We start from the raw sequence: 23,776 nt of genomic DNA on the forward strand, positions 1-23,776 counted from the left end.
CTGTATTATTTCTATATGAGTTAGACTAATTAGACCAAAAGATGAACATCTATCTTACAATCAAAAGGAGTGTTTTTTTGACATATTCACACACAAACATGAACATAAAAGGTAGTATTTTTAAGGTTGTATTGCTTCAAAAATAACCTTAACACTGTACATAACCCAGGGATTAAGAATATGTTTAAATGAGTGTTGACAAGTAGGCTATATGCGATGAAATGCCAATAATATTTGCATTCTGCATTTATTTAACTACCACTTAATGTGAACAGAAGGAAGCCTAGGGATTAAAAACACATGGACGTTATTGAGGGCCAGCCAAACTAAAGGAATTGTGTTTAAAACAGTATTTAAAAGGAATAAGCAGGGTAATGTCACATTGCATAGTGTTAGTGTAATTGCTCCAAATTGCAGGTCCTGCTATAGGATTTAATTGAAATGAATGTTTAACTTGTTGGAAACATGAAAACTCAATACAAGTTAGAACTGACAAACACACAGTTGAAACACGTTAAGGAAAAATTGTATGCAAAACGTGTTATAGTTCTGCGTGCTGCATTAGGACAATTTAGGCAAGAATTAATCCTCATAAGCTAGAGCATTTTGTGATTAGGGTAGAAATATCTCAAAGGATGTTGAAAATACATTGGATAAAAGGAGATACACATATTTTTAAATCTGATGAAGATATTTAAAAACTATGCTATTAAAGTGTATAATATGATTGACATAGGATATTTTGAAGTTTTAATTTAATTTATTTATTTTATACAGCACATGTGTTTCACTGAACCATGCCCATGGATTAAAAAAAATAATAACAATTTCAAGTTGAATCTGGCTAGACTCAGTAACACGTGTTTAGGTATATCTAGGTATCATGTAGTATAGTCGGACATTCATATTATTATTTATGTCAAATTCAACTTAAAAGGATTCCTGCTCCATTTTTCTTCACTTAAATAGATGACAGAGTGTATAATAAATGTATAGGTCACATTTATTTTATTTACATCCTTCTTTGCCAGCTTTTAAAGTGAGCGTTTTTCTGCTCTAGTTCAAAGGGTTAATCAACTCGCTCACTTCAACATTATTTAGTGAGTGTGTAGTTGCAAGCGCTGTCATAATTTATATGCTGTAGTCAAGATATATACAAACTTTATGTAAATATTTTTCTTCTTCATGTGAAATAAGAAATAGACTGTTCAATGTTTCAGAACTGTAGTAAACAAGTTGAAGTGGGCGGTAGTGGTCACAGCAGTAGTTATCCTCTGGACCAAGGTCCTGCTATGACTCCATTCCTGACTCATCTTCTCATTGTATGTTCTGTAATGTAACAATGGGAAAAAGGTTCCTAGTACACCTTTGAAATCATTTAGCTTTGATTTCAGCTGTTACATCCATAAACAAGCCCTGGATTGTAAGCCTCTATTACAAATAGATTGAACCTTCTTATAACATAAAGAGTGCCAAATCAATGCATTAACTATGAATTGGTTGATTAAGTCCAGGCCTGGAGTGTGAAATTAAAAAAAAAAGAAGATGACTAGGTAATTACTATGTTTACGTGATGCATATATTGTTTTCAGCTATTTAATTTATGGACAGTGGTTGCAATGGTAAGTCAGGATTGAACATTAATGAACTATTCCAGTTAGGGGGGAAAGGGGGGTTAAATTGAATCCAATTTTAAAAAGCCACACAGAAAAATAGATTTCAATTAAATAACTAATGAAAATCAGGCCAGCTGGGATATCTGTTATTGTGTTATAGAAGGAAATAAAAAAATCCTGGAAATGTTGTGCTCCCTTCTCTATGTTGGCATTCAACCCGAGTATCCCATCACAACCTGGCAGACATGACACAAAACGGGTGAGCACGCCGCTGCAGAATACAAATAAACCACTCCAAAGTGGGTTATTGTTTTGTTGTTTTTTCTTGGGCTTGCAAAGCCAGACAGCAGATGTTAAGACATTCATTGGGACGCGCTGTACGCCGTGGTCTCTAAGGAAGCTCGGTGACATTGTCCTGGCCTCGCGTCAGCAGTGTTCCAAGAGCGAGTCTGTGGTAATCTTTCAATGGCCCCTTGGCTGGCGGTGTGTGTTTCAACTCAAGAAAAATAGGGCTTTCTGCTTTCTGCGTGGTGCAAATCAGTTCCAATTTGGCCTCTCTGAAAAGGCACTTGTTTCTTGTAAGTCCTGGTTGTGTTTGTACACAAAGCTCCAGGTTTGTCTGTATTGGGCAAGTGGTGGTGGGGGCGGGGGGTAGCAGTGTGAAAGACTTTCAAATAAAGGCTGACATGGGCTGATGTAGGGACTGAGGAATGAGGTGTAGAGCTGGCATCGCTTTAAAGGACTAATACTTTGTTGCACTGGGCAGAACTGTCTTTTGATCCCTCAATACATTGCTGATACTTTGAGAAAAGAATGCACAATGAAGAAACAAACTCAAACTAGAAAAGTGAATCCAATCATCATATGTAACAGAACAATATCACTTGTTCATCCAAATCCTTGGTACGTTTGATATGTTTCTGAATATAATATAATTACACAGAACCTCAGTAAAAGGACTTTCACTGTCGTACCAAAAGAGTCTTTTATCAGAGGGCCAAAAGGGATGTTGTGATGCTCACTCGTATTGCCCTGGAAACCAGCTATTAGAAGGTTGGTCCCAGCAATCTGAGGCCAATATAGAGGGAAACGCCAGAGAGCATCAGTGTGATTTAGGGTCCAAGTTTTATATATTTACACAGCCAAGACATTATATTGTAGACTGCTTTATGCTTGTTTGTGGTTTCATTTTTGTTCTTTAACTTTTGCAAATAAGCATGATGGTAGCTAAAATATGCAGAAAGTAGCATAGGTGTTGACTTGTTAATTAGGCTCCAAACCTTCTAAACCACAGTGAAAAAGTATTTTTGGAGTATTTTCTCTGTTCAATAGTTCTTGTGGGAAATAACAGAAAATGCATTTGAGATTCATGCAGAATACCCACAAAATGTGATACAAGTTTAAATTAAATATCATTTAGCATTTTAACAATACATATTATGTCTCTTGGTTTCTCCTACAATCTCAAAAAGAGAGTTTGAGATTTTATATCTTCCAGACTAGAGAATAGTTTTTTATTTTGTATGTATTTGATCTCACTAAAGTACCTTACAGATGTGTCAGAACCCTTGCAGAATACTGTGAAAACTGAATTGTTTGAGGACAAAAATCCCCAAACACTTTTCAAAGCAATCCGATTTAGCTCCCTTTTAGACTGAACTGTAAGCCAGTTATGTAGCTGGGTCTGTTAGGTCTCACGATGATGAGAAATGACCTTTCAAAGCTGGCAAAACTGTACATTTATTCAACCCAGTGACTTCAGAAAGCATTGAACAAGACTCCTTCATGAGACCGAATGCAGCGAGATGATTAGCTTTGGTAAGTCTTGGAAGCGGTATGCGTCTTGTGAATGTCCTCTGTGAGCTTTTAGTTTTACTTAAGTGCTGTTTTCCAAATCACGCTAAATATTTATTGAATATTCAGCCATAACATTTAATTTCAGGAAAAAATATAATTATCCTATTACGTGCATACTTGCCTTTACTGCAATTTACTTTCCTCGTGCAAAATATGAGTGGGCTAAAAAATATTTAAAGGAATGTCAGAGAAGCAAACATGCAATTTTAACAATCATGGTTCTAAACTCTACCAAACATTTAAGATTTTTTATTTTTATTTCTTCTTATTATATTTTTGTTATATAAACGTATAGAATTCAGGGGGTTCCATGGGGTACCACAATCATCCATACTTGACTTAATATTTCCATTTAACACTTCAGTCTTCCTTCAGCTGTGCATTTCAACTAGATTCTTTAACTGATATCAAATAGGCTGGCAGTGTGAACTCACTCCTGTTTTCACTGTAACTACAGAACTACTACAATAAGGGGTTAATGTGCTGTTTTTTAATGGATTTTGATCATAACGAATGTTGCCAGAAAATCCAGTCTTTAAACAGAGTTTAAGGCAGAGCCCCTATGTATATATACTCTTCCATATTCTATATTTTAGCAGACCATCTTTGTTATTCCCCAAACATTTGTAGTTCTTGCTTTGTTTTGCCACAGACAACAGTTGTTACAAGGCAATTATAATAGATCATTGTAAAATACAAAATCACCCATCGGTTATTCAGGTTCACATTGTTACACTATTGTGGCCAATTTCCCTTTATCCTACAAATAATTATCTTTTCCCCCATTTATGTATTTTCAACTGAATGTAAACTGTTTAACTTCACTGTAAGCAAATAGTTGTGTTGGTGAAAGTGAAAAAAAGAAAAAAAGTAATTCTGTTTCTGTAATTACTACAGATATGTAGATGTGCTGTTACCACGGTGATAATCCTTGCAACAAAATTAGAGATGCATATTAATTTAGTTTTTAATTTAAATTGTATGAGCTCAACTGTTTCCTGAATTGTCACTAAACACTAATGTAGGAATTTACATCATGATTGCTTCACATATTTATCCAGTACCAGTTTGTCAGTGTTTTAATCCATTACCATCATGTAGTTGATCTGCTGTTAAAATCCTCAACTCTGTTAACCCCACACCCTGCCCTTCAGTGGTTTTACCAAAAGTCTCTGGCCTGCTTTTGCTAAGGGACAATAATACCCAAATTAATCTTCACCAAATCTCTGTTTGACATTTGCATTGCAGGGCAACACGTGCCGGCTAACACAAGATCAGTACGAGAACGACACAGATTAACCCCAAACTAATGCGAAGCGTAAAATCCAATTTATCTGCCCCTGTTAAAGATGGCCGGAGATCAGCCTCCATCCCCCTAAGCCCCAAGTAATGCCTGGTTTGCCACACTTGGGGTCTTGTCCCATAATATTCAAATTCTCATCTCAGTTAATGTAATTTGAAAGAACCTGGGATAAATCCTTCATCTTATCTGGGCCACAGGATCAAATTATATTTCAATCATTTTTTGATGTTATTATTATAATTGTTTTATTTTATTTTTATTTTCTCTTAAATGTTGATAAATACTATACTATTTTAATGAACTCTTAAACCAACAAAGCTAATAATTGTTTCAGTTGGTTTTCTGGTACCATATGAAAAAGATTGAACATAATTAATTTTGACATTGTTACATTGTGTAGTGTGTGTAGTTTGAATTGTTGATTTCATATGCCGTTTTAGATTCAGTTAATGTTCCATGGCATCTTACTTTTTATGGTTGGCTAATATTGACGAGATAAAGACAACTATTTTAATTTATGAATATTTGACGTTGAATTATAAGATTGCATCTGACAGTACTTTTCACTCAGAATGTGTTCTTCAGAGTCTCCACAAGTGTTAGTATAGAAAACATGAAGAGATCAAACATCCATTTTTGCAGTGTGGATGAAAAGCTGTGCTAGAAATATATGGGGAAATCTACCTCTTTTACAGTGAGGGAAAAAAGTATTTGATCTCCCCTGCTGATTTTGTAGACAAAGAAGTGATCAGTCTATAATTTTAATGGTAGGTGTATTTTAACAGTGAGAGACAGAATAACAACAAAAAAATCCAGAAAAACGCATTTCAAAAAAGTTATAAATTGATTTGCATGTTAATGAGGGAAATAAGTATTTGATCCCCTATCAATCAGCAAGATTTCTGGCTCCCAGGTGTCTTTTATACAGGTAACGAGCTGAGATTAGGAGCACTCTCTTAAAGGGAGTGCTCCTAATCTCAGCTCGTTACCTGTATAAAAGACACCTGTCCACAGAAGCAATCAATCAATCAGATTCCAAACTCTCCACCATGGCCAAGACCAAAGAGCTGTCCAAGGATGTCAGGGACAAGATTGTAGACCTACACAAGGCTGGAATGGGCTACAAGACCATTGCCAAGCAGCTTAGTGAGAAGGTGACAACAGTTGGTGCGATTATTCGCAAATGGAAGAAACACAAAATAACTGTCAGTCTCCCTCGGTCTGGGGCTCCATGCAAGATCTCACCTCGTGGAGTTTCAATGATCATGAGAACGGTGAGGAATCAGCCCAGAACTACATGGGAGGATCTTGTTAATGATCTCAAGGCAGCTGGGACCATAGTCACCAAGAAAACAATTGGTAACACACTACGCCGTGAAGGACTGAAATCCTGCAGCGCCCGCAAGGCCCCCCTGCTCAAGAAAGCACATGTACAGGCCCATCTGAAGTTTGCCAATGAACATCTGAATGATTCAGAGGAGAACTGGGTGAAAGTGTTGTGGTCAGATGAGACCAAAATCGAGCTCTTTGGCATCAACTCAACTCGTCGTGTTTGGAGGAGGAGGAATGACCCCAAGAACACCATCCCCACGTCAAACATGGAGGTGGAAACATTATGCTTTGGGGGTGTTTTTCTGCTAAGGGGACAGGACAACTGCACCGCATCAAAGGGACGATGGACGGGGCCATGTACCGTCAGATCTTGGGTGAGAACCTCCTTCCCTCAGCCAGGGCATTGAAAATGGGTCGTGGATGGGTATTCCAGCATGACAATGACCCAAAACACACAGCCAAGGCAACAAAGGAGTGGCTCAAGAAGAAGCACATTAAGGTCCTGGAGTGGCCTAGCCAGTCTCCCGACCTTAATCCCATAGAAAATCTGTGGAGGGAGCTGAAGGTTTGAGTTGCCAAACGTCGGCCTCGAAACCTTAATGACTTGGAGAGGATCTGCAAAGAGGAGTGGGACAAAATCCCTCCTGAGATGTGTGCAAACCTGGTGGCCAACTACAAGAAACGTCTGACCTACTAAGTCGAAGGGGTCAAATACTTATTTCCCTCATTAACATGCAAATCAATGTATAACTTTTTTGAAATGCGTTTTTCTGGATTTTTTTGTTGTTATTCTGTCTCTCACTGTTAAAATACACCTACCATTACAATTATAGACTGATCATTTCTTTGTCAGTGGGCAAACGTACAAAATCAGCAGGGGATGAAATACTTTTTTCCCTCACTGTATACAAATGAGCTTCTTTTGAAATTAGATATGTACAGTGGGGGGGAAAAGTATTTGATCCCCTGCTGATTTTGTATGTTTGCCCACTGACAAAGAAATGATCAGTCTATAATTTTAATGGTAGGTGTATTGTAACAGTGAGAGACAGAATAACAACAAAAAAATCCAGAAAAATGCATTTCAAAAAAGTTATACATTGATTTGCATGTTAATGAGGGAAAAAAGTATTTGACCCCTTCGACTTAGTACTTGGTGGCAAAACCCTTGTTGGCAATCACAGAGGTCAGACGTTTCTTGTAGTTGGCCACCAGGTTTGCACACATCTCAGGAGGGATTTTGTCCCACTCCTCTTTGCAGATCCTTTCCAAGTCATTAAGGTTTCAAGGCTGACGTTTGGCAACTCGAACCTTCAGCTCCCTCCACAGATTTTATATGGGATTAAGGTCTGGAGACTGGCTAGGCCACTCCAGGACCTTAATGTGCTTCTTCTTGAGCCACTCCTTTGTTGCCTTGGCTGTGTGTTTTGGGTCATTGTCATGCTGGAATACCCATCCACGACCCATTTTCAATGCCCTGACTGAGGGAAGGAGGTTCTCACCCAAGATTTGACAGTACATGGCCCCGTCCATCGTCCCTTTGATGCGGTGCAGTTGTCCTGTCCCCTTAGCAGAAAAACACCCCCAAAGCATAATGTTTCCACCTCCATGTTTGACGGTGGGGATGGTGTTCTTGGGGTCATTCCTCCTCCTCCAAACATGGCGAGTTGAGTTGATGCCAAAGAGCTCGATTTTGGTCTCATCTGACCACAACACTTTCATCTAGTTCTCCTCTGAATCATTCAGATGTTGGCAAACTTCAGACAGGCCTGTACATGTGCTTTCTTGAACAGGGGGGCCTTGCAGGCACTGCAGGATTTCAGTCCTTCATGGCGTAGTGTGTTACCAATTGTTTTCTTGGTGACTATGGTCCCAGCTGCCTTGAGATCATTAACAAGATCCTCCCATGTAGGTCTGGGCTGATTCCTCACCGTTCTCATGATCATTGAAACTCCACGAGGTGAGATCTTGCATGGAAACCCAGACCGAGGGAGAGTGACAGTTATTTTGTGTTTCTTCCATTTGCGAATAATCACACCAACTGTTGTCACCTTCTCACCAAGCTGCTTAGCGATGGTCTTGTAGCCCATTCCAGTCTTGTGTAGGTCTACAATCTTGTCCCTGACATCCTTGGACAGCTCTTTGGTCTTGGCCATGGTGGAGAGTTTGGAATCTGATTGATTGATTGCTTCTGTGGACAGGTGTCTTTTATACAGGTAACGAGCTGAGATTAGGAGCACTCCCTTTAAGAGAGTGCTCCTAATCTCAACTCGTTACCTGTATAAAAGACACCTGGGAGCCAGAAATCTTGCTGATTGATAGGGGATCAAATACTTATTTCCCTCATTAACATGCAAATCAATGTATAACTTTTTTGAAATGCGTTTTTCTGGATTTTTTTGCTGTTATTCTGTCTCTCACTGTTAAAATATACCTACCATTAAAATGATAGACTGATCATTTCTTTGTCATTGGGCAAACGTACAAAATCAGCAGGGGATCAAATACTTTTTTCCCTCACTGTATATATACAGCTCTGGAAAAAATTGAGACCACTCCAAGTTCAGAAATCAATGTTAAGTGGTCTCGTAATTTTTTCCAGAGCTGTATATTTAATTTTATGTATGTCTGGATGTAATAGTGAATCTGCTACTGCTTCTTGCTTCCTGAGATCCCACAAGAGTCAGGCTTTGTGTCATGGAAGGATGCTAAGCTGCTATCAGCAGTGACCAACATTATTGTTGCCAGATAAAGCCAATTTAGGTAGCATTTAATCCTTGCCCTGCTTTTCCCCATAGACACAGTTTCACTTTGACAAGGGATGAAGGAGTGATTACAAAAACGTGTACGCAGAGTCACTATTTCATTGACCTATGTCAAATGCGAAAGAGAAACCAAAGTAAATTAATACAGTCTGTGTTTTAGAGAGGAAAATCTTTTCCCAGTTGAGCTTTTCCCAGACAGTAAAGTATTGATATAATACTTTGAGTGCAAGGAAAATGTTTATTTTATTTAAGTGCAAGTGTATATTTACTCTATGTGGGTACATATGTATGTTTATATATTTAATTTACATACTTCCCCATCATTTAACCATAGCAAATGTACTGAAATAAATTAGAAACAAATTCTACTTTTATTTTCTTTACTTTGTTAGTCTGAAGGGTGAGAGGCGGCGAGACGATTTGCAGGTTCCATTTTTAATGTAAATTCTGTGCTTGAAAATTATAGTATAAATCTATTGGCAAGAACTTTGACCTAAGTTTGTTTTCTTTATTATTTCTTCATTCAGAATCAACTGTCTCGAACCTAAAGCTGGCAACAATGAGTGGAGGTGTCAATGTAAAGTCCGCCTCACGGCCACAGCCTGGCTCGGGCATCCCCCTGCCTCGGAGCATGATGAACTCTTCCAAGCCAGTGGAGAAGAACCAGGGGACCGGGGCAAACAGGCCAGCCACACAGATGCCCATCAGTGCCAAGACTGCGATGTCTTCCAAGGATTTGTTGAGAGGATCAACCCTCAGATCCTGGGAAAAGAACCAACTTCTGCTTCAGAAAACCTCCCCGACCTACAATCCCTCAAAGGCTTCCTGTGCTCCTGAGAGGAGAAACGGAACCAGATCGGCCTTCAGCAGCCCTCGCGTCCCAAGGAAGGAGGAGGGCCCTAGGTCCAAAGACACACTAGATGTCAACAAGAGCTCCTTGCCCCTGGAGGTCTTCAGGGATATGAGGAGAAATGGAAACAAGAACTGCCAAGAGGGGAACTCTAAGCTCAAGCAAAATGCCAACATGGAACGGCAGGAGAGCAAGGGCAATATCAGGGAGGACAGCTCTGTCCCCCCAAGCCTCGCCAAGGATAAGATGCCCTCCAAGTTCAGCAATGACAACTTACGGGCTGGTTTGCCTCCAAGTAGAATGAGCAGCTTAAGGACGGAGAAAGGCCGTCTGCATTTCAGTGATACTCATGGGTCGGGCAGTTTATCAGACGAGGAAATGCCCACCCCTGAAGATTCTTCTCCTACCAAACCCGAGCCTCCTTTGCCTCCGTGTCCCTCTTTAGCTCCTCGGGGAGATGTTCCAATAAAGCTGCCAAAAGGAAGACCACCATCACACGTCAATATGGCTGCAGTGGCACCTTTTAGGTACAGGTCAGTGCTGAAACTACTACTACTTTTTTATTTCCTAGTCCAGCCCAACACCATACACAATCTGTGAGAGTCAGTAATGTCCAAGTTAACACATTGATCACCCAGGCAGACACTAGCAAGAATTGAGTCACAAATGAAAAGTTGATGGTTCAATTAATGACCGAGCATCATTGCTCATATGCAGTGTAATCCGTCTCGTTTTAAAGTATTAAGAGTTCACAGGATTACACATAACAGTGTCCCTAATGGTCTGTCGAACCCATGTGTTTTATATAAATCTGTCTGTAAGCTGTAGAATAAGTAATACCATATCAGGGTTACTCGGGAGACTTATTTTTAATGTTCTCAGTATCTCAGCATATCTTTCTGATCGTTCATTTTAATTCTAATGTATTTGCTCCCCCTTTCATCTAGTGATTCCTTTATTTCCATTACCCCACCTGGTCTCCTTCTTTTAGCCCCTGTTATTGTGTCTCCCTAATTCTTTCTCTTGTTAGTCCCCACTTTTCCCTGCATTTCTGGATCCAACTCACTGTTTTTGTTTTTCTTTCTCTGTAACTGGGGAACATTTAATCAGTCATGATTCCCTAATTGTAAAATGTTTTTTAAAATTGCTTGCCTCCTGCTCTTTAAAAGCAGAGTGTACATATAAAACTTTATTTGTGCTGAACACCTGGTGTCCTGCCAGTTTGCAGTGTTGTTAATCAGTCCTAATGACTGAATGAACTAAGCTCACTGAATGAATCAGAGGATTGGTTTTGGAAGAGTGCACTGATGTGATCACAGGGAAAAGTTGCATCTTTTTTCTCTCTCTTACTCTTGTTTATCAGACAGTAAATTATTTTTAAAAGCTTATAATTATTAAAAAATCCTTAAAGACAAAGACAACCACTTGTTGTGAATCTGTCTAAAAACTCTGGGGGGAAGTTTAAATTGAAACCTATCAATTAACAAAATTAAATATTCCTTGTAAACTGATAGTCATGGTAATAGTGCAATTAGTAAATACAATAATTATCTAGATGTTTGTACATTTATATTAATCCACTTAATTGCTGCTTCTGGAGTCACACTATTTTTTTATATTAGCACTTTAGCACCATTCGTGGTTTATCTTGTGTATTGAGTAGATAATGATGTTTGCCTGCTCCTTGCAGACTCCAGATTGACGAGGAAAATGATATTTCTTCACTTGAGGACTTCAGTGACTGTTCCTCAGACTCTATGGAGGTTTGCTGCCAGGATCTAGGTGAGTAAAACACACTGCCAACCAAGTAACCTTTACATATCCTTTGAAAAAATGTATGTATTTTATTCTAATGCTTGGTAGGGATTTTCTTAACTTAAAGATAAAAAAAAAAAAAACAACTTTGATGATGGTTTATGCCTTGGTTCTAAATAAGTATTTCAATAAATCTCTTCTTCATTGGCTATGAAAATGCTATTAAAGGGAATTAGGCTGTCCGGAAACAAAACTAGTGCAAATATGTATAATAGTGACCTAAAACCGTGTACACTTGCACAAGAACAACATCGTAATCTGATCTCTGCTTTTCTTCTGATAAGATTGTCTAGACTCATAGCAGTGTTTGTTTTACTGATTCTTTTTTTTATCCCATTGATTTGTTTGTTCATTTATTTGTTTGTTCTTGCTTTTGTATTTTTGGTAACATTTCACCACCCACACAAGCGCATAATCATTCACAAAGGCATGTTTGGGAAATGGGACAAGTAAATACCTTACAAGAACTTAAATGCTGGTTGTTATTGATGTGGTAAGCATGATGTTTAAAATATAGTGTTCCGTTATGTGCATGAAATCTGTAGTGTGTACAGTTATGTATTGTACACTTCCATTATGTTCATCTATTTAAAGACACCTATCCTCTTCAGTATGTTGTCACTGTACTTAGTGGTCTTGAGTCTTGGATGAGTTCCAATTCTGATGCACATTTTTAAACATTTTGAGTGATACTGTGTTTAAATGGTTTTTGGATGTGGGTTTAAAACTATGAAGCATGGGCCATTGAAATAACTAGACTAGTGACATTTTATAGAGCAGAGGTCAAATGACAGGACTTTTAGCAGCAGAAATCTCTATAATATAGGCTACTGTAGCATGTACTTGTAAACATCTGACTTTTCGAGGGGTCAAGGGGTTCGGAGCTGTGTATTGCATTACAGCATGTATTAAGCATGCATACATACCAGCCATACGACAGGATATTTTTTTTCTCCACAGGAATGTATCATAATACAATCCACACTGTACGTCTTATCCAGGATAACTAGGTACAGCAATAGAATATATTAAGTAAGCACTGCAGTGAGATTTAACTATATTTATATTTCTGAATATTTAAATACGAGTATATTTAAATATTGAATACTGTTGAGATTTGCATTTGTTGTGTTAAATATTGCATTTCAAACTCAAACAGTGTATTGTAAGACTAATTCCATTAAGCAATGTGTCCAGTTATAGGAACAGCTTATATCCAGTACCAAATCCTATGAAGAATATGATGCAATATAATAAACCTTTGGTGTAGTGGGTGGTCACATATTGTGATAAATAATTTGCACTGGAGTAACGAATCCCACCAGCCCAGAATAACAATGACTATGTTTCCAGCAGATTCCGGCCTTTACAACAACTCTTTATCTGTTGGGGATTATAACATGTGAAGGTATCTCAGGGTTTCCTCTTTTAGTATTTGTATTTTTTATACATTTCTCACAGGCAATCATCCTCACAAATCTTCATGATCTGGATTTGGATTTGGTTCTCAATTGTGCCAGGGACCCCACGTGTGAAAAATAAATTAAAAAAAGATTACAATCCAAATTTGTGGATAGTGTCCAAGCAGCACTGTGCTTTTTCAAACTGCTTTTAATTTTAATAGACCAGAACCCTGAAGGCAATACAAGTAGAGTTAATTATTCTACTAGAAATATTAGTCTGTAGCACTGGACAGTGTTGGGGACTGACGGGTTACACATTAAACTCACTACTGCATTATAATTGTATTTGTTAGTAACTTGCAAATAAGGCTTCCTGTCTTTACATACGTAATTGGAAGTGAATAAAGATATTAGTCATTGTAAAATTTGACTTTTCCTTACAGGGTGAGACATATGGGAGCTGACTGAACATTTTACGGTTAAGTGATGGTTGTTATGATATTAATTTCATCTTTGGCCCTGAAGGTAGGAAGTGAGCAGAGCAGGTGTTTGAAATGCTGTACTATTGATATTTACATGGGAAATCCATTATTTTTAGCACTGAAAGTTGGGAAGTGGTAGGAAGGATGTAGTGTAGGGTGATACAAGCCTCCACCCCCCCTCCACTGTATGGACTATTCAGAGAAAAAAATATATATATTTTTTAAAAGATCATGTTCAGTAGAAAGCAAGCAAGAAAGCAAGCCCACAGCTTTGGCCTCACAATATTGTAAATGGTGTCAGTGGGAGTCCAGAACATGAAAAAATGAAACAAACAAGAAAATTGTTTTCTGTAAGAGGTCTGCATGCTGGGCTTTAGCTATAGCTATATTTTCCAGACAAGGGGGGACAGGAACAAAAGTGGAGAAATTAGTATACTGGGAGGCAGGAAGCAGACTACCCAAGGGACTCTGCTACAATCCTGGAGCCTGGAGAACCCCCATTTTCCCTGGGCCACTGTTGCCCCTCAAAAATTAGGATAAAAAACATTCTGGTACTATTAGAATTACTGAATCGTCCCACGCACAGTTCAATCCAACAAGTCATAGTGGTTCTCTCTGGGCTGGATGAAAATGCTCTAATATCCCAGTATAACTTTTGGGTTTAACCATGCAGCAGTGTCTAGACAAAGGCATGATATCTCTATCTCTCTGTGCTTTACCAGCATATCAGTGTGCTTTGCCAAGCTTAGCCGTGCTTTTACCATGGAGTACTACAATAACTGCTTCTGATCTGACCATAGAGTGCCTTCATCCAGATCAGTTACTGGATTGAAATGAGGGAAGTAGTTCCTTTCCTTTAATCACTTTTCAGGATAATACTGAACCAGGTAAACATAAGTATTTTAGGATGCTTAGATTAATGAATGTCTACACTATAGTGGGATACAATAGAAAGGATGCTGTTTGAAATGTGTATAGAATTATCATTTTAGCACATTTCCGTTTTTATACTATAGATAATTAGGCAGACAATGTATTTTGTGGAGAAAAGATAGACAGTTAGATAGACAGACAATGGCAGTTTTAAATGGGATTTTATGTCAGACTTTCCTCTGGGCTATCACTGTGATCATAGATTATAAAACCCTCTTAGGGATTGGGGTAATTTAACAGCCAGTGCTTTTCACCTCCTCTGTACTATTAATCAGGGCCAAATCTACACCCCACAATCCCCCCGGCCCCTCCCCACAGCCACCCTCTGTGTCTTCCAAAATATATTTTCATACATTTCCCTGCAGTCTGCAGTCTGTACCATAAAATATCAGGAAAGACCTCCAGGACATACACACAGAGTCAGGTGCAGAGCAGACAAGCACCTGGTACCAAACCCTCTTGTCTTTACCAAGGGACCACCTAGCCACTGAATCTAATGAGCCAGGAACAATGGTCTCTAAACTGAGTCCACAAAAGGCACCAACAAATGAACACCTCATTTAAACAAAGAATACATTCTCCAAGAATAATTGAGAGTCAAGCATTTGTTCCCTGTCATCCAATCGCCTGCAAGGGGGAGAAGACAGATGTGTGTTATTGAATTCTGCAAGCTGACACACTGATCGGCTTTCGCCTTCTGTCAGAGTTGGGGTGCAGGGGGATTCAACAATGTGACACATCGGGTAATATCCTGTAATATCTTATGCCCATTAATGCATTTGAAACAATAACTTACTTATGCATTTTCTGTGTTTTAACACAAATAAGTTACCAATAGTATGATTGGGAACTACATTTCAAATAGTTTGATTTTAAGGGTATCAATTACCTTTTCAATGTTTTGTTTAGTACTCTGTGCAATAATGCTGTTTTTAGTTAGTGAAAGGAGACACGGAGGTTTTAATTGATAAACATTTGTAAAAATAATTGAACGTTTTAGAAAAGGCTGTGTGAATAAAGGTCTTTGTTACACATTGTGAAACTAATGTGTAATTGGTTGCAGCAGTCACATTGTTATGGGAATCTGTGGCTCGCATTGTCATGCTTTAACCACAAAATGATGTCTGTACTGAAATAGCATAGAAGCTGTCACAAGAGAAGCCAGGACCGAGTAAAATTCAAAAATGTTGCTCTAAGACAATAGAATATCAAAAGTGTGTCCTCTCGGTTTACTGTCAATGTTTTTGGAATAACTAGAAGTTGTCAGGAGGGCACACTTCAATTTTCCCTGAGACTAAATCACACCCCCTCTCCCTTTACAAATTCCCATCCCTGTCAGCTAGATTGACTCTGAGGTCTATAATGGGCCAGCAGCAATGGGACTTGACAGCTGCTGTTAACTGCCCAGCAATGGTCTGGCGACTGTGCCCATTGACCTGTCAGTAATTAAAGCCCTGTCTTGAATGGTTCTCCACAACGCTACAGGCCAAACTCGCTCCTGTTTTCCCCGCTAAGGCCCTTGATCAGTCGGGGCCGGCATAAGACCAAAGCCCTGCCTCTCAGATGGTCTTGACAAAATCAAGGGAAGATGTTTGTTGTGTGCTGTTAGACTTAAAAGAGACTACATACATACATAGTCACTTTTGGCAAAATGCTGACAAAAAGAAATACATAGTTACTCCAGGACATGTTTAGATTATTATTATTTTTTTTCCTGTAAGCCCATGGTTTTAAAGAATGGAAAGAGTTCAATATAACATTTTATCAATCGATCATTTGTTTATTTTAGTGCTCTGCATTAATTTGGTATACAGACCAACATTTTTTTTCAAGCCCATCCAACCTTGGCAGCATTTGGTCAAATGAAAATCACCTCTTAGCAAATTCCATTCATCATCATCTATGGCACAGGGCAGACAGAAATCAGTATAAAAATTCACCCCACTCCAGAATGTGACACATAAGGGTTTGCTTTCAATATACTGGAGGAGAATAAGCTTGATATGATTTGATTCTTGAGGGCAAGGACGCTGGGGACACCTTGACGAAGCAGTGAGGGGGAAGTTCAGAGCATTCACTATTTATGATTCTGCCCAGTGGTTAATACACTTTAATTTCCACTGTATTCTGAACCCATGTCAATACTTGCAGATAGGTACATAAATACAGGGTAATCTATTTTGGAATTAAACTTGGAATTAAAGTGCAAACAGGGTGCTGTAGAGGTTAAAGCATCTGCCCTTGTTTACAGGTTTTGAGAAGATTATAACTGTCAGGATTAGACTAATATTCAGCATATGGTAGTGAAAAGTGGACTTCAAAAAAAAAAAGGAAAAAGGGAGAGAAGATGATAAATACGCACAACTGTTAATGGTTTACAGTGTCCCGAATCTCCTATATCCTTTGGCCTCTGGTCAACTTGGTAAAGTGCTTGTCGTTTATGACTTTTGCAATCAGATCTGCAGATCTGGGTGAATCCCTTCCCAGAGCCCAGTCTCAAAAGCCCACCCACATGCCAAAAAGGGCATGAAATTGTTCCTCTGCATCTTTATATTTTCAATTCCATGTTTTTTTTCACAGCAGCTGGTCACCTTCTATCTCAGCATGCCCAGACATTATTTACCCTGCCGATATTCGAAGGGATTATCCCGGGAAAATTCTCTGTAGACAGCTGTTCGTTCCCCCACTGGCCTTTAGCGAAAGGGGTTTGGATATTCAATCCAGATGTGTGGGAAAAAAGAGAGCAAATAGGACACGTTTTTATTTGCCCATAACAAAACTACCATTTGCGTCTGAGAGACGGTCCTTTTTTCTGTCCCTGATTTGTTAATGTTGCTGCAATCGCAGAGAAATTGCCGATGTGGTGGGGAGAATGTCTCCGGAAGGACTAAACAATCGAAAACATCATATAGTATCATGCCAAGGCATAAACACAGTTTTCAGAAGATATCTTTCATGTTTAAACCCACCCGTAAACACTCCCCCCAAAGGCCCTTCAAGACTGTACCAAACAATGTCATAGTTTCTATTTGTATATTGAGTTAGATGTGTATGTACTGTATATCAACTCTCTCTAAGTATTGTCAATCTACTTGTGATCTCCCTGTTGCTGCACGGCCAGGCATGTAAGTGAGTATAGGGGAGTTGATGGGAATCCATACACCATGCCAAGCTTACCAGTCCAAATATATTTGCTTTAGAATACATATTTAAATGAAGGTGTGTTGGATGCTATGTTAAATCAACAAAATTGGGCCTTGCAGCAATGAGGCAGTACAAAGCATGATTTTGATTCTGTTTGTCTCCTGATAAATATAACCACTATCAATTATATTTATGTAGGTTGCTTAGCGATTCGGTAAAAGTTTATATTTTTTCTGGCTCTGTGTAATACTGGAAGATATTTTGCAAACCTAGGCCTAATTAAGAAATATTTCTATGCTTTATGCTAATAGAACCAACTTAAATCACCTACTGTTCAATAACAGCACTGTATTTGTCACGAGTTATCTCGATTTACAAGAACTATATCATACCAACATCAAAACATACCTGAGATATATACAGAACATATGCCGACATGTATCTGTCTGTATATATGTTTATGTATATGTACAAGTTTGAGTCCTTTATTTGTATATGTAAAACCCTGAGGCAGACACCGTGGCATGGTACTAGTAATAAAATACTGTCATCCCAGCCCTGATTTCAGTTCTAACTGATGTCTCAGTTTTGACATGTTGGAGCTACGAGACAGGAGCTGTTGAACTGTTTTTAGCCTGAAGCAGAATTTGGCTCTCTTCCACCCTCGTACTATTAAAAATGGAGGATGAGAAAAGGCCATTGTTTAACTCCCCTTTCGAGGAGTCATGTTAAATTGCTTAATTGGCTTCTACAGAGCCATAAAACCCTAACCCCCAAAGATCAACGCAGTGAAGTGTGTAAGTGCACGCTGGGAGGGGAGAGTAGAGACCAAGCTCTTTTGTCACAAACTGTTCAGCCATACCAAATAGCAATGCATCCAAGAGTTTGACAGGAGGAGGGTAAAGTTAATAGATGAGTGCCCTGATACAGCACAAGATAGACAATTACAGCTACTCCTCACTAGCAAGCACAGCCATACAGATGCATACTCTGAAGTCGCCAGCACTACCCTCTGAAATGGTTTAATCCCCTTCACACTTATTGAGCCTACCTTCCATTATGCTGCATGGATTGAATTAACCTATTTTTAATTTTCTACTCTACATAGTGCTGAATTTTTAACCCACATTAATTGTAAGATCTTTTTTTGTCTGCATTTACCATTGATTATTTCATTTTGCACTGCAGAGAGAGAGAGAGAATCTTGACTATAGTGTTTAATTTTAACTCATCAGCCCTGGCAGGCAAGCTGTGCCGTTTCCATGCAACATGCTACTGCAGTAGAGGATTGTGGGATACTCCTGTGAGACGTGTGCAAGGAATATTAAGAGAGATGCTCGGGTGGCTAAGGGGCCGTCTTGAAAAGAAAACAAAGCCACGCTTGATTAACTGCAAGCTGTGTGCTCCAGGTTAATCATCAGCCCCAGACTGAGAAGATTCAGCCTTGTATATCAAATTTAAAAAATCAACAGTACTAGCTATTATCTCTTTTGTTTTACTCAATGCATTGTGAGCTGAAGTTAGATTGTGTGCTGAGATTTTACTGTCCCAGTGTGGGAAAAAAAGCAAAACCACTTCAGAGCTGCATGTGGAAAGCCCTGAAGTTTGTACACAGTCCCTGGGAAGGTTGTGCCTTACATTTACAGATTGACACATTTTTTTATACTTCTGAGCTGTGGACTGAGCATCTTGGGCTCTAGTAGACGTGCCTAGTGGGGTGTGAGGTTTTACAGTTCCATTTTAAAGAATCTATTTCTCCAGCAACACCTTACAATTCACCTTCCTTTGTCTTAGGGGCCATCAACTTTTTGCCCTGCCCTTCTGAAGATGCAAAATCTAAGCAGTGAACTATTTGAATTTGAGTGCTGAATGCTGGACACCATCCATAAAAATAAATAAACAATAATTTCAGGCTCAGAGGTAATTGAGGTAATTTCCAAATATAATTGCCAGTGTTTTGGTTTGAATATGCTTCAAACTAGGTCAGGAATTTGTTAGTCAACATATTGGCAAATCATTGTTGAAAAATCAAATGTTATGGGTATTTTGTATATTTATGGGAAAATTACTAGTAATTATCATTGTTGGGTGAAATTCTTAAGATAAATCTGATAAGCATGAAGTAAAGGGAAATGTTCATTGTTGAACAAGTGACTCATTACCTGTCCTCAACTTTTGACATGTTTCCGAGATAGAAATAATTTTCATTTTGTTCTCAGTGTAGTGTTTTCACATAAGCTTGGGTTTTCCTGTTTTTTTAGTACCATGGACACTAAAAGCCTTTGAGGGAGTCAAAATAGTCGTTCAGCTAATGACTTTTCCATCATTACCAAATAAAGTAGTTACACTTTAAAAAAAGAAACACATTTGAAGTGTGTGCCCACATTTCCACTTTTTTGTGGAGCATGTCAAACACGTTTTCCGAGGTACCTTTTAGATATTTATTAGAAACAAATGGCGCAGGCATTGTAGCGTCCCGTGTTCCCTGACACATGGCCCGTGTTAATGTAGTATGCATGTGCTTAAGTTTAGTCATAGTAGGTTAGATGAAAATGTTGTGGAATATTACACACTCAGTCTGGGGGTCTAATGAAGTCATAACCATAGTCCTCTGAAAGCTTAAAGGCTTTAGTCACTGTCTTATTTTAGTCAACCTAAATTGAATGATGTCTGGTACCATTTTGTTGCCTCTGGTGATTTGGTGGTGGGTGGGGGGATATGCTGAATAGAATGATTATTCAATATTTCCGTCAACTTGACAGATACTTCTACTTGAATAAAATGAAAAGGCCAACTGAAGAAATGCTGCATGTGGCAAACAATTCCCAAAGTCTAGGTATCAACAGGAATTCCTCCTTGCTGTGTCTGTGTGCCTACAGTCATTCCCTCTCAGGGGATAACATATTAATAGCTAAGAAAAAGGGGGATGTTGACATGTATTTGATTTATACCAGGATATCCTGAAAATATAAAAGCAGTTTCCTTCTATTTTTCTGTGCCTTGTCCCACTTTTCTCCCCCTTGCTTTTATGCTTGAGGGACTGTGGGAGGCAGGGCTGGGTGTGCCACGGCTAAGAAAGACCGGTTTCCTTGTGCAGCTTTTTATTTAGTGCAGAAGAGATCTCGAAGTGTTCTGGCTAGATGTAGAATGTGTTTACAAGTGATTTATAATTGTACTAAGTTCATATTTGGCCCTGTGACTTATTCTTGTTTAACTTTATTTTGGCCCTTAGTGCATATGACATCAATGCATGAAGTCAAATACGAAGAAAAGAAGGCTGATTTATTTTACAGAAAGAAAGAAAATACACAAGGGCAAGTATTCTAACTAAGGACTGCCAACAACAGTTAAGAAATGTTGAATGTAAAACAAGAAGCCTTTCATTTTACATTAAATAATGAAATGTGAACAGAAATAAGATTTTTGATGGATATCTTTCTAGCTGTAATTTTGCAAATGCATCCTTTTTAATTTTGCCATTATGCAAAAACACCTCTTTAAGAGTGTAGAAGTCAAAGTGGGAAACGCGAAGGCTATCCAACGCTTGTCGAAATAAGCCGAGGCCTGTTTCACTTGACAGACTCGTCAGTGTCACAACTTGTGAAACCTTATCACTGTGGACTCTGTGTAGCCGATAGTCTCCGTACCTCAGTCTGAACTTCGTTATGTTAATGAATGTTCAGTCTTCAACACATAGACTCCAATCTTGTGAATAAACAAGCAACTGTTTACAGTAAGCAATCCAGTGACAAGGTTGTTTAGGAAACAAAAATGCCTTTGTGATTCATGAAGTCACTGGAAAATGAATGTCTTTATAATAAGAGACACTGGCTCAACACATTTCTAGACTCCTTAAGCCCTCAATCTTCTCATCAATGGCTGAAATCACTGAATGTTTGAAAATAGAGACGGTGGGAAATGAATGAATGCTCTGTCAGACTACAGCTGTCTGCATCCATAAGGCTCCACAATATACTCAGAATGAAGTCGAAATTATCAGAATAACTATAGGCTTCTTTCTCCAGGCTGTTTTTCAGTGTCTCTTGCAGTTTTGTACAGCATCTTTCTCTAACTAAAATATAGAAGTAGAAGAATACGCCATTAAGTCTCAGACTTACATAAACACAAATCGTGCGAACTGGCACTGGTTTAAAACTTTCCTTAAAGCATATTTACCAAACCCAAACAGTACATATCTGTTATTACAGGTACATTATAAAATATAATCATATAATTGTTGGAAATAAATGGTTAATGATTACCAGTTGAAAACATAGAAATGTAAATACAACTGTGTGTGTAATTCATTTCTATATAAAAGTATTACATTTATTCGTGGAGCAAATCATAGATCACAACATTAGTGGCACAGAATGTATACTTTAGTGCACATTGATATACAGATATGTTTTAACCCACTATGAATACATTAGCATGCAATTCTTACTTTTTTGTATTAAAGCCACCTGAAACTGGTTAGATAATGCATTTCTGAATATTTAATATGCAAATAGGCTTGTCAAAAGGCTTTGTTAGATTACTTTTTTAGTCTGCCTGTTTTGAATGTGTTCAACTGTTTGAAGTTCACAGAATATATGTATTTGTATTGTAATCATGATCTGGTTCCTTTTGCTGCACACCTGTGGTTGAAAGTGTGCAACTATCTTATTAATGTATGCAAATATCCTTGCTGAATGGCAAATAATAACGTTTTTCAAAATACTGGTCATAACTGCTTTATCTCTGACAGAGAAAACAAACAAGCGTGATTCTCAAGATGGTGCCAGAATCTTAACTACTTCAGCAAATAATGAAGGCAGGATTGAAAGACAATACATGTATACTTACGTCTGCAATAATCGGAGTGCAGACTGTTAGATGGGAAACAGACATTAAGGATTATGTTATGGAATTTAAGCCAAACTGCTATTATAGGAAAACATAAACCTGTGAAGATGATAAAGAAGAAGAAGTTTGGATTGGTGTTGCAATTGCTTTAAGATTAATATGTGTGTACTATAAATACATACATACGTATATATATATATATATATATATATATATATATATATATATATATATATATATATATATATATATATATATAATCAGTTTCCCCCGGTAATGAAGGGTCATTTGTTATTTGTCTGTGAGAATTTCCCTATAACGACAGAATACCAAAGCTATTTCTTTCCCCACAGCTCCAGAGATGAATTCTTGCCTTGTTTAACTTTTGTCTGAAATGAATGGAGATGCTCACTGCCTGCACTGATAATAATAACAATAATAATAAGACATTTAACTACTGTGCAGGCTATGCTGAAAATACAGGGATAATTTTTGGCAAAAGGCAACAAATGGCATTTAAAGCATTAATTGTTTTGCAATAAACAAACTATACAAGGTTTCATTTTGGAGTGCATGATTCTTGATTTGCCACTGACAAAAGTACGTATTTGTCCATTACAGAGTATTTATATTCAATCAGACATGGTAATGTTATTTTACAAATGGGTATATAATATATGCACCTTGGAATATGAGTTGCTCCAGCACTTACAAGAAGTAATAGTATTGATTAAATTGGTCTTGGCAAAGGGGATACAGAGGCAATTATAGCACCTCAGTTTTTTGCTCTGTCATGAAGGCATATTCCTCATGCCTGTCTCCATTTGTCTTCAAAATATACACACAGACACCTTATTGTACAATTTGTTTTTTTGGAATTTTGTGTAGAATTTTCAGTGACTCAGGCATTTGTCTGTTTAAAAGAACAATACTTATTTTAATGCACATCGGGTGTATTGTCATATCTGAAGTGGAAATTGCTTTTCCTGATTCTTTCCTGTTTTGTTGTAATTTTTAAGTTCATGGGATATTGTTTAGACATCTGTTTTTTCTTTCAATGTAATACGTGAAGCATAAAGTACAATGAAAGTAATAAATTACTAATATTTCCCCCCCTAGAACTGTGACTTATTTATTTCACTGTAGTCAAAATTAATGTATTTTGACCTCAAAAAGTTATAAACTTGTAACAAAATAAATAATAATAATCTGTTTGGCATTATTATGAATTCGATGCATGCAATATTTATTTCTTTACTATTTCGAAATCACTTCTCGGAATGCAAATTGCGAAAGAGCTCGACCTCCATCAATGAACGCTGTGAAACTCTTTAAAAGAAAGACACATATTCTTACAATTCCTCTTATTTTTTTCTTGATCAAGCTGGAGATATAAAGTAGTGGGTTCAGACGAATAAAGGATATCAT

General features: G+C 38.0%; 1 protein-coding gene across 4 annotated transcripts in view; it reads left to right on the plus strand.

The window, feature by feature from the left end:
- Nucleotides 1–9,402: 9,402 nt before the first annotated feature.
- LOC136749363 (neuron navigator 1) overlaps nucleotides 9,403–23,776 on the plus strand; it is a 144,329-nt gene continuing 129,955 nt past the window's right edge. For all 4 annotated transcript variants that reach the window (XM_066703581.1, XM_066703583.1, XM_066703584.1 and 1 more), the window contains exons 1-2: nucleotides 9,403–10,256; nucleotides 11,414–11,505. In XM_066703581.1, coding sequence (XP_066559678.1) covers nucleotides 9,433–10,256; nucleotides 11,414–11,505 — 916 coding nt within the window. In that variant the 5' untranslated portion in view covers nucleotides 9,403–9,432. The remainder of the gene's footprint in view (nucleotides 10,257–11,413; nucleotides 11,506–23,776) is intronic.

The sequence above is a fragment of the Amia ocellicauda genome, chromosome 5 (assembly GCF_036373705.1).
Source record: "Amia ocellicauda isolate fAmiCal2 chromosome 5, fAmiCal2.hap1, whole genome shotgun sequence".
Taxonomy (NCBI): domain Eukaryota; kingdom Metazoa; phylum Chordata; class Actinopteri; order Amiiformes; family Amiidae; genus Amia; species Amia ocellicauda.